The sequence below is a fragment of the Emericellopsis cladophorae genome (assembly GCF_022114955.1).
Source record: "Emericellopsis cladophorae strain MUM 19.33 chromosome Unknown NODE_5_length_938552_cov_118_678949, whole genome shotgun sequence".
NCBI lineage: Eukaryota > Fungi > Ascomycota > Sordariomycetes > Hypocreales > Bionectriaceae > Emericellopsis > Emericellopsis cladophorae.
Window position 1 is genome coordinate 722,012 of NW_026250930.1, and position 16,421 is coordinate 738,432.

A 16,421-nucleotide genomic window follows, 5' to 3' on the forward strand; every position below is an offset into this window, starting at 1 on the left:
CTTATCCAATGTGAACGCCTAATATGCCCCATTCGTTGTCTCATGCATGATGTATCTTGTAATCGGCTTGTCCTTGAACAATACATCGGCCGGCATGGTGCCTTTCCTGGGCGTCGGACGCTTGTTCTCCTTTCCGCCTGCTCCCTGCGCTTTTCTCGGCGGTGTTCGTCCCTTGCCGGGTGTTTTTGGTATCCTCTGCGTTGGTCCGGTGGCGGTGATCTGGGTCGCAAAGTCTGGAAAGTAATGACTTTCCATCGCATCTTTGGGGAGATCGTAGATCCAGTTGCTCTCCTCCATGAGCCTGATGAATCGGCTCAGCATCGTCTCGTCGCCACTGTTCTTCAAGGTTTTCTTACTCCCCACCACAATCAGCTTCGTCTTTGCGCGTGTGAAGGCAACGTTGATCCTTCGCCAATCTTTGAGAAGATCGCCGATGGAGCATGAATCGTTGCTCCGCACCAGACTAAGCACAATGACCTCCTTGTCACGACCTTGGAAGCGGTCGGTTGTATGCATTTCCACTCCTCCGTAATGACGGAGCTGCTCCTTTAACAAAAAGAGCTGAGCACGGTAATGCGTCATAACACCCACCTCGTCCGGTGCTATGCCAACTGCGAGAAAACTGTCCACGAGTTGCTGTACGATGCGAGCCTCGCCAGGATTCACAATGCGCTTTCCTTGGGCTTCTTCGTGTACCGCAGGTTCCAGGGTATCAGTGTTGACAAACACAACCCGGTTCTCAGGCTCCAAAAGGTCACGCAGCCAACATTGGTAGCGCGACGGAACAGTGCAAAAAGATCGCACCGAAGCCGTCGCCAACGTCGATACGTCGTGATGCCTCTGGCTCAGAGCAGCCATATCTGGCACTTCTAGCTTACGCTTCTTCAGAGCTTCGGTGCCGCAGCGCAGTCGTCCGTCATAGATCAAGGTGTTGCTGAGTGTCATAATGTCCTCGCACATCCGATACTGGTGCTCGAGGTTGACGACCGATTGAGGGTGGGCATCAGACAGGAGCTTGAACAGACTCACATCGAGGCCGCCTTCACGAGCTTCCTCGTTCCTGACGACCGGGGGGAGCTGGTTGTGGTCGCCCACCAGAATAAATGTCCTTGCCATCCGAATGGGCCCAGCGCAGATTGGCAAAGTGATCTGTGACGCCTCATCTACAATGCAATAGTCGAATGCACGTTTCTGGAAAATGTGGTGGTTGATGCCGAGACAAGTGGTAGCCACAACGGGTGGTCTCATCCACGCTTCATCAATCTCGTCGAACGACTTCTTCGGGACCCCGGCCAAATGGGCGAACTCTTGAACACCTGGGTGAACTTTGGCGGGTGCACCCAGTCGGAGAACGGGAATGTTGTCCATCTTGAGCTTCAACAGTATATTGTCAACGGCAGTGTGGGTGTGGGATGTCAATAGCACCTGCTTCCCCTGGGATACGAGTGCTCGGATAATGTGGGCAATCGTGGTTGTCTTGCCTGTGCCGGGCATACCTAGAACCAGAGCGTAGTCTTGCGCGCTCATGACCTTCTCGATCGCCCTCTTCTGGTCAGTGTTGAGGCTCTCGCCGTCCGTAACGGCATATTGCGTTGGCGCTGACTTGAAACTGGGCGTCTTCAGGTCGACGATCAGTGACCGGATCTTGCTGGCTTCGGGAATGTCATTCGCCATCATTTGAACCAGGTTGTTTCTGATCGTGGCCATGCCGTTGCTGAACTCGTCCTTGTCGAGGCGATATCGAATAGGGTCCTGCTTGATCTTGCCTTGGGTATCTTGCGGCGCCGAGCCCTCCGGTGCGACCTCCATGATGCTAGCAAAGACCTGATTGTTCGCCTCATCGAAGCCCGGCTGGCGAATGCGGGCATTATGTAGACGCCGGTCTACTGCAACCTTGATGCTCTGCTTCTTGACCGCCGTGACATATCCAATGGCGAGTGCGAAATGGCCCTCTTCATCAGACACCACAATGGGTTCGCCAACATTGAGCTCCGATTCCGTGAAGGAAAACCCAGCCGGTTGTTGTAGGCGCTTGATAAAGGTGTAATGGAAGCGATTGATTCGGGGGTTATCAGTGTCAACGCTGCCAGACCCTTCCTTTATAATGACATCGGCAAAGCAACGAGACTTTTTCTCTCGCTCGGCACTCGTCATCGTCCACAACTCTCGCTTCGTTTTTTGGCCATCCTTCTCTTCTATCGTCAGCAAGTTCTCCCACTTGATGAAGAATGCTTGATGCTGAGGTGTCAAGTGCTTGACCAACTCATCGAATTTCTCTCCCATCCCACTGGTCTCGCCGTCGCCGTCATCGGCGAGACGATGGTAGGTAAAGCACGACGTCTTTGCGTAACATTTCCCGCACATGTGCTTGTGCTTCAGCATTGGCGGCAGCCGAACATTTCGTTCTCTAACGTAACAAGCGAGCTGGTTGCGCTGCATGACCATATGTCGTAGTTCGTGTCGAACCGCGGGAATGCGCATGGTCTTTGACGTTTCCATGTAGTAAAGAATACCGTAAGCTATGTCGATGTCGTATCGATCAGAGAGCAGAAGTGTGTATAGCGCTGTCTGAGCCATGTGGTTTGGGTTGGGATGCTTGCCAGTCTTCACCTCGAAGGGAACCGTCAACATGCGCTTGTCTTTGCCGTCGAGCATCGCAACCTCGACCGTTGCATCGATATTGCCTTTCAGGCCATACATTGGCGACCAGACATGTTCCTCTACGTCAAGCAGCTTAGTGACCGCCATGTTTGCCGTCCTCCCGCCACGGTCCTCGACAATTGCGTCGGGTACTGGGTTAGAAGTGACAAACGCAGACGCCCATTGCGTGACCTCATCCATCTTTGAGTTGAGATGTTCCCGAGCCACCTCAATACTCACGTTAATGGTATAGAGATCCTCTACGTGCTTCTCGCACGTTTGCTGGATAACTTTGTATAGAAAGAGACGATCCCACTGGTTTGCGAGAAGGGCATCCTGGAAAATCTCGTGGAGCATGGTGCCGTACACGAGCGGGGGTGAGGCCTCGCTGGTGGCTTTGACGCGATCTTGAAGCACGGCGCGTCTCATGCAGCCAAAGGAGTCCGCGACAACAGTCGATGAGATGAGCTGATCAGGGTGTAAGATCAGGAGATTTTCGGCATCATCCACAATGCACTGGCCTTTGTACGAGAAGTCGCCGATGACGTGGACGTACGAGTCGGCATGGGCTGGAGTATCATACCAGCAGCCGCGAAGATGCACTGTTCGATCGACTTTGCCTCCGTCAGCCCGGATGACCAGTATCTGGAGAAGTTAGCGGCTGACGCCAATCGAGGCCGGGAAGATGTACCTTTTCAAGCCGCGTTACTTGATACTTGTCGATATACTCGCTCTCTGAAACCAAGGTTATTAAGTATCGCTGTATGGTCCTGGGCTTCCGTGTGGACTACCTTTACTTAGCAAAGGCCGTCATGTGTTTTCGTGCCAACATACATGTGAGTTGGGGCTCTGTGCCTTTTCGACAGATTGAGTCGCTGCTTCCATAACGGCATCAAAGTCTGGATCATCGTCTAGATCGCCGAAGTCCTCGTCAAGTATGTGCGGGCCAGCCATACTCAGACTGTTTGCTTGCGGTTTTGCCTTCTTTGGTGAGGGGGTCTCTTCCTTCATTGCCTGCGTCGCTAGCAACAGGGTCGCATCGTCTAGGTCATCATCTTCGAGGTCGCCAAACTCATCTAACGTCGCATTATCCTTCACTACCGGCGCGTCAACCCGGGGAGCCTGCGTCAAGCTTGCTTCCAACTCCATGAAAGTCTCATCGTCGAAATCATCATCGCCATAGTCCGAAAAGACATCGAGAGCTATTTGAGCCTGACTCGGCACAGTCTTCGTCGGTGATCTTCGCGTCTTCCTTGCCGTTGGTGATTGCGGCAGATGCTGGGCTGCCTTGGGAGTGGCATCTGCAGGATTGACTTTGGAGCTGCTTCCGGCTGGACTTGGGGTTTGCATGCTGCTGTTCATTGTGTCAAGTAATGAGTTCACCAGCATTGACTTTGATGCTGCTTCCATCTCCTCTTGTGATGTTGTCGTCCCACCGCACGAATTTTTCTTCTCGATTTTCCTTCTCTTCGATCCGTGCAAGCCGTAGCTCATCGCTCGCCGCAGGTTGGGCTGGGCCTTTCCAGACTCTCGCGAGGTTCGCGGTGAAGACGATACCATCAACTGAGCCAGAGCCGGGTTCGCGAGCCCTAGAGGGGTCGTATGCGACTCATTCTTGTTCAGGGCGTATCGGTCCCATAGCTCCAGTGTGGGATCGGCGTGCGGCGATTTGAGTGCTTGTGCGAGCTCTTTGACATTTACCGCTGGGGTCGTTGGTTTCTCGTGGCCTGGCGACGAAATTGGTGAAGAACTCCGTGCTCGCTTTCCCTTACGTCGCGCCAGCAGTGGCGACAATGCATTGGCGTACAGAGTGTCAGGTTTACTGTCCCATCCTATTCTCTCATTTGGTGATGTATGCTCGTCTGTCTCGACCGTGGTGTCACTCGGTTCCATAAAGTCCCTCCACGTTAATCGGTTCGCGGGTGTTGTGGCAGTCTCCTTTGAAGGAAGCACCGTGTCATCCATGGGGCTTGCAGGCGTCTCATCTTCCAACGCTTGACATTGGAACTTGCTGAGTTTCTGTTTGGTGACTTCTGCGACAGGCGGTAGTTTGTAATTTTGGTTGACGGGGTTGCTTCGAGACCGCTGCCACGGGGATCGCTGTTGTTGTCAGTCAAACAGAAGACCACTGGGAGCAATGGTAAGGGCCAAAAATACCTTTGACAGGCCGATTCGCTCCGAGTATGACTTTTGCAAAGGCATTGTCAGTCAAATTGCTACCGAGCCTATACCAAAAATGTCCAAGAAACACGATCCTATACACATGGGGAAGCCGAGTGCGATGTAAGTACGAGACGCGTCGAGAAGCACAGCGGCGCGTCGCTGTGATCCCCACCATGGCCAGACGCGTGCTTCGCCTGTATCCCATTAAACGCGTACACGTGACCTGGCGTTGAGTACGTTCTTGAGATACCCCGGTAAGCTCCACAGTGAACCGTCGATGACCTCAACACCCGTCCGGCGGCTCGTCGGTAGGCCAACACCGTACACTCCATGTCCTTGCCTTGATCAAAGGACTTCTGGCAATCATGGATGGCTCTGACAGATCACCCGGCAATAGCAATGGCATCTCGCCCTCCCAGCAGCAGCCACAGCAGAAGTCCGATCTCATCTATGCTGACAGGATGCGTGAGCGCCTGGCCGAGATCAACAAACGCATAACAGACCTCAAAGAACGCAGCAGACCCTACGTTACCAGACTTGAACCGCGCATAAACACTGCCCTGGGAACCTATCACAGCTCCTCCATATGGACTCTGATTGGCACTGGCAATGCTCAGCTTCAGAAACAAGGCGTCTTCCTCGGTGCGATGCTCTCCGCAATCAACGAGCGGGAGCTGGAGCAACCGCAGGCCGATGCGCTGGTGGAACAGATGAAGGGCAACGCGCGAGCCTCGGCAGCGATTGGATTCGGCTCGCTTGCCGTGGCTGGCGTCCTAACGGCGAGGAGATACAAGATCGTCCCTCCCTGGGCCTTGCGGAGCAAGCTGACGCACACCGTGTGGCCTGCGATGCTGTTTCTGGGCTATTTGGTGCCGGTTTCCCTCTTCCTCTCGCCGCTCTTCAGGGTCTACGCCAACAAGTACTATTCTCGCCAGTTTTTGGAGGATGAGCGTCTGAAAGGGTGGAACTTGGATGTGAAGAAAGCGACGCGAGGTTTCAATGACCAACACCACGCGCAACTTGCACACGCAGTCTGGCCGACTTCGACTGAGCAGCAGCAGTCGATTGGCGGGCAGGCAGCCCCAGGATGGGAGAGTGCAGGCGCTTATGACAACACATCATCGTCACCCCAATCGCAATCACAACAGAGCTCCTGGGACGGCCAACCGAGCGCCTTTGACGACGCTTCCCCAGTGGCACCTTCTGCCGTCCAGCAGCAGACGGGCTCATCATGGGCTCGCCTCCGTGGGCAAGCAGCTCAAGGACAGCAGGCGAGATCTCCTCAGCCCCCGCGGGCTGCACAGGGCGGTTGGGGCGAGCCCGAAGATACAAGCGATCAGTTTCTGGGTTCCTCTACGGGGACAAGAGACAGGGGTGCATCCTCGTCTACCGATTTCAGTGAGGCTTCGGAGAAGGAGAAGGCACAGAGAGAATTTGATCGCCTGCTGGAGCAAGAAAGGAGAGGAAAGGACCAGTCTGGAGCATGGGGTGGGAGATGAGGACATGCGACAATTAGCTCAAGCATGTAACAATTAAATAGGCGCTCGGTATGTTTTTGTTCAAACCGCCATGTGTGGTTATATATTCACTCAGTAAATATAACTCTTATCGGGTACAGCCGGAGAAATTTGAATAACTTCCTACGCTAAATATACTCCCGCAATCGTCTAATTACGGCTTTACCTCGTCCTTCACCGCTACTGGCTCCACGTCGTTGCCATCCGCTGTCTTAGCCACATCGGCTTCTAACACGCTCTCGCCAGCCATGTTGGCGACCAAAGTCTTTTGTTCCAATTTCGGCTCCTGCTCGGACGCGTCTTCGTGAACAACCTCTCCCGCGGAGAATTCAGGTTCCGGCTTCGGCTTCGGTTCCTGCTCCGTATGCTTAGTTTGCTCCAGCGTCTCGGCGACCTCGTCCTGGACCCTGGATGTGTCCAGTTCGGGATCATTAGCCTCGACAGTAGGCGCATCCTCCGCGGGTGCCTCTGTTTGCTCCGCCGGTTCTGTTGACTCGCCCTCGGCTTCCCCCATAACGGTCAGGATGCCATCGCCGTCCAATGACCAAGTCGCGACAGGCGCGGAAACGTCCAGTGTTAACACACTCGAGCTAGTCTGCGCTGCTGGTGCCGCTTCCTTCGCCGGCGCCCTCCTCTGAGGACCCCTGGCTCTGCTCTTGCGAGCGTCTGACAAGGGAGCCTTCTCCTTCTCGGCCTCGGCCTCCTTCTCAGGGGAATCATCCCGCTTATGAACCTGAGGACCAATCTTGAGACGCTGATTCAAGTCGTTCATGAATCCAGCCTGCAAAGCGGCAATCTTACTCCCTGCCGGGCGCGTGGGCACCGGTGGCTTCTCCCTCGTCTCGCCTGCCGAGCTCTTAGCTGGACGAGCAGGAATTTGAGGCTTCGGTTTGTCGGATACGGCTGGCTTAGGTCGGCTAGGGACGGCTGGACGTTCCGGCGATCTTCTCACAGGCCTTGTCTCTGGCTCTTCCTCTTCTTCCTCCTCCTCCTCCTCCTGTTGGGGGGTGGAAACGGTCGTCGACTGCAGGTGGCTCTCTGGGGTATCCTCCCAAACATCACGACTGGGGAAGCGAGGGCTGCCGGTAGCAGGGCGGTCAACCTTAAGATGAGCCTGGTGGGCGGCCCAGTTCGGCTTCCTCTCCTCGGAAAGAGGCAGGAACTTGCTGACAGAGCGGCGCTTGGCCTCCCTCTCGGCAAGCTCCTCTTGCTGCTTGGCGAAAGCGTGAGCCGGGGTAAGCGGTCGCTCAGCCTGGCCAGCCGAGCGCGCACGATGGTGCTCACTCTCGGGCAGGTCGGGAGTCGACACTGTCGCGGTGTAGTGAATACTGCTGGGCGCATCCTCCCAAATATCCTTGCTAGGGAAGTGGTGGTGGTGCTTGTTCTCGTCGGCTTGCTCCTTGAGGTGCTTTTCTTTCTTCACCTCTTCGGGGAACAGGGGTTCGTACTCCTCGACGTCCTCGAGGGGAGTGTAACGAATCTCTGGTTGAGAGCTTTCCTTTTGAAGGCTGACGGGTCGACTGATGGAGCGACTAGGGGCTTCTTCCGCCTCGTAGTTACTGCCACGACGATCGGCAGGAGGATGCACAGCCGGGCGCTGACGGTACGCATTCTTGTTCTTCTGCACTTCGTCTGAGGCAAGAATAGGGGCGGTATAGTCCTCGTCCTCGGCTTCCGGCTCCTCATCGCCGTAGGAGCGGTACTCGGGGTGCTTTGGGTCATCGACGTGGATTGCATCCTCGTCCGCCCCAGCGTCTTCCTCGTTGAAAGCCGTAACGGAATGCGCCAGCGATGAGGTACGGCGGTGATGGCCAGTCGCCGGAGCCGCCGACTTGGGGCGAGGAGAGGTATGACGGACGTACTCCTCGCTGGCTTGGAAGGCAACTTCATCTGTGGGGGTGCCACGGAACTCCTTGGCGGTGCCGAAGCCACGACCACGGCTGGCGGTGTCGCGCACCAATTTGTTGAGGTCTTCGCGGCTCATGGCGTAGTCGTTCTGGCGATCGTGGATGGGGGTGTGCTCCTCGCGAGCCTGGATGTCGGGGTGTTTCTTGTAGTACTCCTTCTCCAGCTTGTCCTGGGGGGCCACGCCGTGTCCGTGAAGTCCATAGCTACCAGGGGGCAGGGCACGCGCACTGTGCCTGCGGCTGTGGTGTTTCTGCTGGCCCTCATTGGGGCCAGGCGAAGGAGCCTGGACATCACCGAGATGGGGGTTCATGGGCACTCGCTGGCCAATCTCTGGGATTCCGTGTTCGTCATCGTGTTGGTCGTGATCGCTGCTCTGGGACAGACTGGTACTGGGTCTCTTCCTGTGGCTATCGCGGGACGTAGCACGGGTTTCGTCACGGCTCCCAGGACGGCCGATTCCAAAGGACGCCGCACGATCGGAGTCGGTGCGGGTGACTGCCTGGACCTGAGCTTTGGCCCGGTTGGCAGACAGAGAAGGCTTGGGCGCATGCAGTTCGAGGCCCGCAGAGATCGTGCGAGTCTGCTCAGGGGAAGCGTTCCTTGAGCCTCTCTCGTCTTCCGCCTCGCTTGCGAGTGCGCCGTATTCCGCGCCCTCCTCGCCAACGGAGGGCAGGTCGACGCTGCTGGACCTCTCGATGGGGTCGCGGGTCCGGTCACCGAAGCTTGAACGGTGGGGGCTAAGCATTGAAGGCGGTGGCCGAGCCTTGGCCAGAAGGCCCTCATTCAGAGGCGAGGGGGCGAAGCGGTCGGCACTCGGGGACATGGAGCGCTCAGGGCGAGTCTTGTTGGGACGGGGAGGGATCTTGGGGCCAGAAGCAGGACCGTCCTTATCGGCGCCTCTGGTCGGGCGAGGAGGAATCGAGGGCGTTGACGTTGTGGCTGTCATGGCTGCTGTGTACAACGGCTGCAGAATGAGATGGTTAGCGAAAATGTGGAAGACGCAAATCGATGGACAAAGGGCCCAGGGCTAAATGAAGAGTGGCTACCAAGGGCAAAGCTGGCGGCCCGTTATCTGGGCTAGATAACGCGCAAACGCTATGACATGTCCGGCACGGATAACGACACCAGGAACAGAGTTCAAGCAATAATGCCTGAGCTCGCGGCTGCAGTCTCACCGACCATCTGTCGGACCCAATGGTTACAAGTGGCATTGAGGCTGCCTGGACCGCCGCCACAGCTAGCCAAGCTGCGAGTCGACTGCGTGTGGACTGGATCATCCATACTCGTGGGAGGCCGTATGAGGTTCTGAGCAGGTAAGGCAAAGCACTTACATGGCGTGTGGGAAAGAGTTTCGAAAAGTAGATCTAGACACCTGGTTGCCGTCGTTGCTATAACATGGAGCACTCAAGGTGTGGTGGTGGGATCTGGTCTTGTTCCTGGTGATCACGATAGCTTCAAGGGGGGGAAGAGGGAGATCAGGTACAGATTGAGCAAAGGGCTATAGATAGGGATATTGCACCGCCAATGGCACGGGCGAGGCGTTGCTGGCGCGATGCTTTATACGAATGCGTCGATGGCAGCCAAAAACCTCTGCGGCAGGTGACCGATGGATCGTGACGGTCTCGAGGCGTCACTGTGAAGGTGCTGCGCGGCAGTGGATCTGGGAAACAGGGTTCTAGATGAGCAGAAAGAAGCCACGCACACTGTAGGCTGTGTCAATGCGACGGCGCATGCATTATTCTGTCTGCCATTGCTTGCACCTTTCTCACAGTGTGTGTGTTAGCTTCCAGAACGTTCAGGCACTGGCACTACCAGCCCCACGAGGTGCCGGTCAGAAACTCTGTTCCCGGTTGCGAGACGGGTTCGTATCACCGATTGTTCGAGATAAGCATCAGTAACAATTTGATCCCAATGGAGATTGAGCTTGATTTTCGGCAAAGCACAAACTCACGCGGTCGTCCGCTGCCTTTTAAGCATGACCCTACGCGTAGCTGACCTTCGGCCTCGCTCGCATTGGCTTGTCTGACCGCTGCGCACCGACAACACAGTGCGCACTAGTGTAGCACCCCCCGCATGCCCCACCCGACCAGCTGAATTGGAAGCGCTGGATTTGCGCCCCGGTTCTTGGCCATTGTTGGCCCTTTCGAGACTGTCCATTTATTTAGACGCATCAGTGGTCGCACCGCGGCTGCACAGCGGTCAGGCTCATGAAGTCTGGTGGTGCAGGGCGCTCAGGTGTTCGGATGGATTGGTTGATGATGAAGAGGGTTTGTGACTGAAAGGCAGCTCTTGCGCAACACCGTCTGACAGAAATCAAGTGACAAGACCCCGCCAAACCGTCATAATTCTGGGTCGAGCAGACCCTCCGTCAACAACAGACATCTGCTGGCGCGTGCTGGCGCCGTCCGGTGGCTATTGCAATTATATGCGAGTCCGATACTTCCTGGACCCCACCAGCACAATACATCACCATGCGTTAGAACAACGTCGCTCGTGGACAAATCGAGATGAGAGGTAGACGAGAAGTATGCCGGGCGCCTCATCTGATCTACATATCCAGGACTTGAAGATTGCCCTGCTTGGCGATTTTCGAGATACAGATTCGTGGGGTAGATGACGTGACTTTTAGTGTTTCCACCATGACGATCATAGAGAATCTACAATACATGCCAAGCGCGAGGAGCAAACTCTCCATGAGGTGGAGCGTCATAGTTTGGCTGGGTGTAGTCGAGCACGAATTGGAATGAGTAATAATATTTATTGTAATAGCACATGTGCCTAGTCGTTCAGAATGATCAAAGATCTAAAAATGGGCGTTAGTTGTACGTAGTACGATACAACAAGGATCTGTCGCCATAATCCTACAGCCCGGTGTACTAGACTACTAAAAATACCGTGAACTTTCTGTTTGTAGATTTGATCGTACAAGCTGAAAGAGTAGAATCATCTAGAACTCGAGCTTTTATTGTCTTCCATGTGAATACTTGTTGGGCTTGCGCGTGCCTGGCTACAAGTGCATGTCCAGGGTAACTTGTTGGCGGACGGGTAGTTAGCCTGCGCTGATGGCGTGGCTGGTGACGGAAGCCGCGTAATAAACTGGATAACGTACAGGTAAGAGCGGACGACTGCGCCTTACCAAAGTCATCATCGTGCCTTGCCTCAAGATATGCCCAGAACCGCGGTGCAACTTGAACTCGGTCCAGCACAACAAAACCACGCCAGATGCGTAACTCAAGACACAGCTCATCCTCTTGAATTGATTCTGTGAGAGAGACCTGTAACGCATCTGTCAACGGTCGTTTCACTGCCACACTGCCTGCCGCAGCCAATCACCGACGTCCTGCCGCGCAACTACGAGCGGGCCCATACATTCTCCAACAACAATCCTCAAGGGTCCGACCTCAAACGCCCTAAGTTACTCCGGAGACTAGCTGTCATCAGCAGAGAACAGCACAGCATCATCAACTGCCCACACGTCGTTCCAGCGCGAAGCCACATCACCACACCACAACCACCACGATGACGCTCAAAGAAGAGTTCCAGACTCGCAACTTCAGTATGTACCCGGGCGCGCGGCTTTGCGGAAATGACCCTTGCTGACATGCTGCGCGAAAGGCATCTACGGGCAATGGTAAGCTCAAACTGACGCTGCGCACATGGCGAACATCTCCGTCTCAACGACAACGGCAATGGGAGAGCTATTGCCGCGCGAGAAATAGCACACAAGCTGACAGAGAGGAATAGGCTGGGCATTGCCTCGATGATTGTCTGCTTCGCGACAGGGCTGGCCAACATCTTCAGCTTCCTTTCCGCGCCGATCATCATTGTGTTCTGCGCGCTTGCTCTGTATGCCTCTCTCTTCTTCTATTCTGTAGGAACGTCGCCAAGCTGACCATAGTAGCGCCTCCTCGTTCATCATCCTCTTCATTGAGATTCCGTTCCTCCTGCGCATCTGCCCGACGTCGGGCAAGTTCGACGAAATGATCCGCAAGGTCTCGACCAACTACATGCGCTCGGCGACCTACGCCGTGATGGCCGTGCTGCAGTTCCTCAGCACCATCGGACCCGACACGTCGCTGATCGCCGCCGGTATCTTCCTGAGCCTGACTGCGCTGTGCTACTTGGCGGCCGCCATCAAGGGCCAGGCATTCATCTCGAGTAAGACGCTGGGCGGCCAGGGCGTCGCCCAGATGATTGTCTGAGGTCGGGTCCCGTCTTATGATGCAGAGCATTCAGCCACGCGCTGCAGCGCAATGCGTCGGCATGCGCCGGATCAGTTCCGTTGCGCAGATGAGAAGAACGTGATATTAGAGAAGCGGAAAGGGACGAGCACGTGTACGAGGAACAGGCGTTGATTGCTGTTAGGGCTATGACATATTTATATCATTCCGAATCACACCAGTTTATGCTTCCCCATTAAAGTGCAGCACGCACAGCGATATCTGGTCGTCCACAGATCGGGAGGCCTCATAGTCAGGCTTGTCGATATGACTCGACTTACCAAGCCATTCCACCCGACGAGCACGGAGACTACCGCTTGTTACATCCGTGAGACGACCACTGCGTTGGAAGGTCTCTTCTCTCGCAAACCGACCAAGACAAGCAACTGCGTTGCTGGGTCAACGAGAATGCATCTGGCCTTGCAAGCGTGAATACCAATGTGGACATTGACCAACTACATTGGCTACAAAGTCACGCGAGGAACCATATGCTAATTATTAACACCACCTCATGGCCGAATGCGCGGCTTCTCGTACTCATGCCCTGTCGATCATTTTTCATGTGGTCAAGCATCTCGGGTCAATGGCCGAGCCAGCGCCTGCAGAGGCCCACAACAAGTCATGAAATGACGGGAGTCGGCAGATTTTTGACCGGATGAGGAACGCCTCCTCCAGTTCGTTGGAAACCAACGTACATTTCCCCATTGAGTGCTCGACGATGACTGGTGGTTTTCACGCGTGGTACCTCGCTCTGAATTGCCCCGCGTAGAGAGAAAAGCGTCTGACTCTCTTCCCCTGATGATGCCCCTCACTCAGTGAGAATGCTGAGGTGGGGGAGCAATGGTGTGTGATGCGCAGCAAAGCGACAGAGTGCTTTACTCCTCTCGTCTGCTGTGCTTCTTCATGCTCTAATATTCGCAGATTTGTGTTCTCTAGCTGTTGTTTACAGCTCGGTTCCTTCCATCAGCTATTTTTTGCACCGCTTCCCATCGAGAAATAGAATGTCGTCCGGACGAACTTTCAAGCTCGCCACAGGCTATACCATCCCAGCCGTGGGTTTGGGTACCTGGGTTCGTCCATTTCTCTTCCTTTCTGTGTAGAGGCACCTACTCATGCGGTTTCAGCAATCCAAGCCAAAGGAGGTAGCCCGCGCCGTCGAGGAGGCTCTGAGATTGGGCTACCGCCATATCGACGCGGCCGCTACCTACGACAATGAGGAAGAGGTTGGCGCTGGTATAAAAGCCTCGGGTGTCCCGCGCTCAGAGATTTTCCTGACATCCAAGCTCTGGAACACTCACCACAAGGCTGAGGATGTGGAAGAGGCCGTCGATGAGTCCCTCAGGGATCTGCAGACAGACTACCTCGACCTGTACCTGATCCATTGGCCCGTGGCCTTCCAGAAACCTGAGACACCTAGAGCCCGCGCGGCGGTTGACACTAATGATGGCGGTGTTCATGTGATCGAGGTACCAGTGGAGGAGACGTGGCGAGCCATGGAGAGAATGGTTGAAAAGGGCAAGATCAGGACCATTGGCCTTAGCAACTTCACGCAAGAGCGCATCGAGGAGGTCCTCAGCTTGTACGTTTTTGCCTAGAGTGTAGTCGCGAGAACATCTGGGCTAACAGGCAGCAGCGCCAAAACCAAGCCCGCCGTCCTCCAGATCGAAGCGCACCCCTACTTCCAACAGCCGGCCCTGTTGGACTGGTGCAAGAAGAACGACATTCTAGTAACGGCCTACTCACCCTCGGGCAACAACGTCTATGGTTTTCCCAAGACCATCGACGATCCGACTGTGACCCGGATTGCCAAGGACCTGGGCAAGACACCCGCTCAGGTGCTCATCCAGTGGGGTGTACAGCGCGGTACTGTCGTGCTGCCCAAGAGCGTCACTCCGTCGCGCATTGCAGAGAACTTTGTCGATTTCGAGATACCAGAGAAGGCAATGCAGGAAATCTATGCTCTCGACAGGAATACACGGTATAACTTCCCCGCGAGGTTGGGTGTCAATGTCTTTGGGGAGAAGACGGAGGAGGAGCTGAAGAAAGGCAGGGCGGACTGGATCGCCGCGCAAAAGAGGTGAGAAAGCGAACGGTACAGCAAGATATCTTAGAGTTAGATTGAGAGTTTGGCGTTATGTTTTGTAGCCCCTGAAGATTTGTGATTTGCCATGCTCGTACCGCTTGTTTGTATATGTGTCTCGTAGCAACCTTACACCATCCAACGCCAGCGGATGGATGCGGCAACACCACAATCATAGTGGCAAGAGTTATTTCGCCCTCGTCAGACGAACGAAGCTCCCGCATGCTATATGTAATCGTTCATCCTATGCGATGAGCACACCCGCCGAAGTCGGCGCAGTCCTAGGCCCGTTCGCGGCCTTCATACGTGCGTCTCTCCTCTCCCATGCGATCGCCGTCATAAACCTGGTTCTTGCAGCTCGCAAATACATTCCATGAGAACAAGATCGTTCATAGATTTTTTGTTTGTGCTGTGCCAGAGAATTACAACATGGGCAAAATTGCAAAGATTGAATACTTCCGCGTCCCGCCCCGGTGGCTGTTTGTCAAGATCACCGACGACGCTGGCGTCGTCGGTTGGGGCGAGGCCTCGCTCGAAGGGCACACGCAAGCTGTTGAGGGCTGTCTAGATGCCTGGATTAATCAGTACACGGGTATGGAGGCCGAGTATGTGAATACCAGGTCCAAATGCAACACAGAGAGGCTGACGGTACCAGCGACATTGAGCACATCTGGCAAAAGACATGGCGCATGGGATTCTACCGCGGCGGACCCGTCTTCATGTCCGCCCTCGCCGGCATCGACATTGCGCTCTGGGACATCAAGGCGCGCAAGCTGAATGTCCCCATCTACCAGCTCCTCGGCGGCAAAGTCCGCTCCACACTCAAGGTCTATGCCTGGATCGGCGGTGATCGTCCCGCCGATATTGAGCAGCAGGCTCTCGGTCGCAGGGCGCAGGGCTTCACGGCCGTCAAGATGAACGGAACTGAGGACGTTGGCTGGCTCGACTCGCCTAGCACCTTGGATAGCTGCGTTGAGCGTGTCAAGGCCGTCAAGGCGTTGGGCCTCGATGCAGGTGTGGACTTTCACGGACGCGTGCACCGGCCCATGGCGAAGCAACTCGCCGCCGCATTGGCAGAGCATAAACCCATGTTTATCGAGGAGCCGCTTCTGTCAGAGCATATTGAGGGGATCAAGAGTCTGAGCGCACTCACGACGATACCTATAGCACTCGGCGAGCGGCTACACTCCCGTTGGGATGTGAAGCCCTTCCTCGAGGCCTCATGCATCGACATCTTACAGCCAGACATCGCGCATGTCGGCGGCATCTCCGAGCTTAGACGGATAGCAGCCATGGCAGAGGCGTACGACGTCGCAATCGCACCGCATTGTCCTCTCGGCCCGATCGCGCTGGCGGCGTGCATCCAGGTCGATGCCACACTAGCCAACTTTGCGATTCAGGAGATGAGTCTGGGCATTCACTATAATACCGGGGGCCACGACCTGCTGTCCTATAGCAAGAACCCGGAGATATGGGATGTCAAGGACGGCTTCATCAAGCTAATGGAGGGCCCGGGTTTGGGTGTCGACATTGACGAGGACAAGGTGCGGGAGTTGAGCACGGGTGCCGAGGCGTGGGTGAGCCCTGGCTTTGTTGGGCCAGGCGGCGAGTGGCGCGAGTGGTAGGCCATGCAATGGAAGGGACATCAAGTCTGCGAGATGACAAGACTTCAAAGAGTTAGTTTGGCTCGTGAGCTCCCGGTTGACATGCAGCTTGTCGTGACGCAGCGACCGTTGTTTACCATTGCCCCTTTTCATCGTCGATGGACGGCGCCAAGGCTCGTCACTGTATGCCACTGGCATACATCCTACGCAACGCCCTTTGGTCCGACACTATTGCGATCATTCAGTAGCTTTGTCAGATTGAGAAAATTGATTAGGTGTCGAGTGCGAT

At 55.4% G+C, this 16,421-nt stretch overlaps 5 protein-coding genes across 5 annotated transcripts; 3 read left to right on the forward strand and 2 right to left on the reverse strand.

Annotated features, from left to right (window-relative positions):
• Positions 1–18: 18 nt before the first annotated feature.
• Positions 19–4,842, reverse strand: J7T54_004794 (DNA replication ATP-dependent helicase/nuclease-like protein; the record flags this gene model as incomplete). The annotated part of the gene is made up of 3 exons (XM_051503486.1): positions 19–3,285; positions 3,475–4,740; positions 4,798–4,842. The coding sequence occupies 3 exons, from the start codon at positions 4,840–4,842 to the stop codon at positions 19–21; spliced, it is 4,578 nt and encodes a 1,525-aa protein (XP_051365104.1).
• A 326-nt stretch (positions 4,843–5,168) lies between these two features.
• Positions 5,169–6,302, forward strand: J7T54_004795 (uncharacterized protein; the record flags this gene model as incomplete). The annotated part of the gene is made up of 1 exon (XM_051503487.1): positions 5,169–6,302. One exon carries the CDS (start codon positions 5,169–5,171, stop codon positions 6,300–6,302), a length of 1,134 nt encoding a protein of 377 aa, XP_051365105.1.
• A 172-nt stretch (positions 6,303–6,474) lies between these two features.
• On the reverse strand, positions 6,475–9,174 carry J7T54_004796 (uncharacterized protein; the record flags this gene model as incomplete). Its single annotated transcript, XM_051503488.1, has 1 exon — positions 6,475–9,174. The coding sequence occupies one exon, from the start codon at positions 9,172–9,174 to the stop codon at positions 6,475–6,477; it is 2,700 nt and encodes an 899-aa protein (XP_051365106.1).
• Positions 9,175–11,747: 2,573 nt separating this feature from the next.
• On the forward strand, positions 11,748–12,430 carry J7T54_004797 (Golgi apparatus membrane protein-like protein; the record flags this gene model as incomplete). The annotated part of the gene is made up of 4 exons (XM_051503489.1): positions 11,748–11,784; positions 11,844–11,859; positions 11,973–12,074; positions 12,130–12,430. 4 exons carry the CDS (start codon positions 11,748–11,750, stop codon positions 12,428–12,430), a joined length of 456 nt encoding a protein of 151 aa, XP_051365107.1.
• A 1,130-nt stretch (positions 12,431–13,560) lies between these two features.
• On the forward strand, positions 13,561–16,153 carry J7T54_004798 (uncharacterized protein; the record flags this gene model as incomplete). Its single annotated transcript, XM_051503490.1, has 5 exons — positions 13,561–14,027; positions 14,082–14,525; positions 14,707–14,834; positions 14,947–15,133; positions 15,184–16,153. 5 exons carry the CDS (start codon positions 13,561–13,563, stop codon positions 16,151–16,153), a joined length of 2,196 nt encoding a protein of 731 aa, XP_051365108.1.
• Positions 16,154–16,421: the final 268 nt, after the last annotated feature.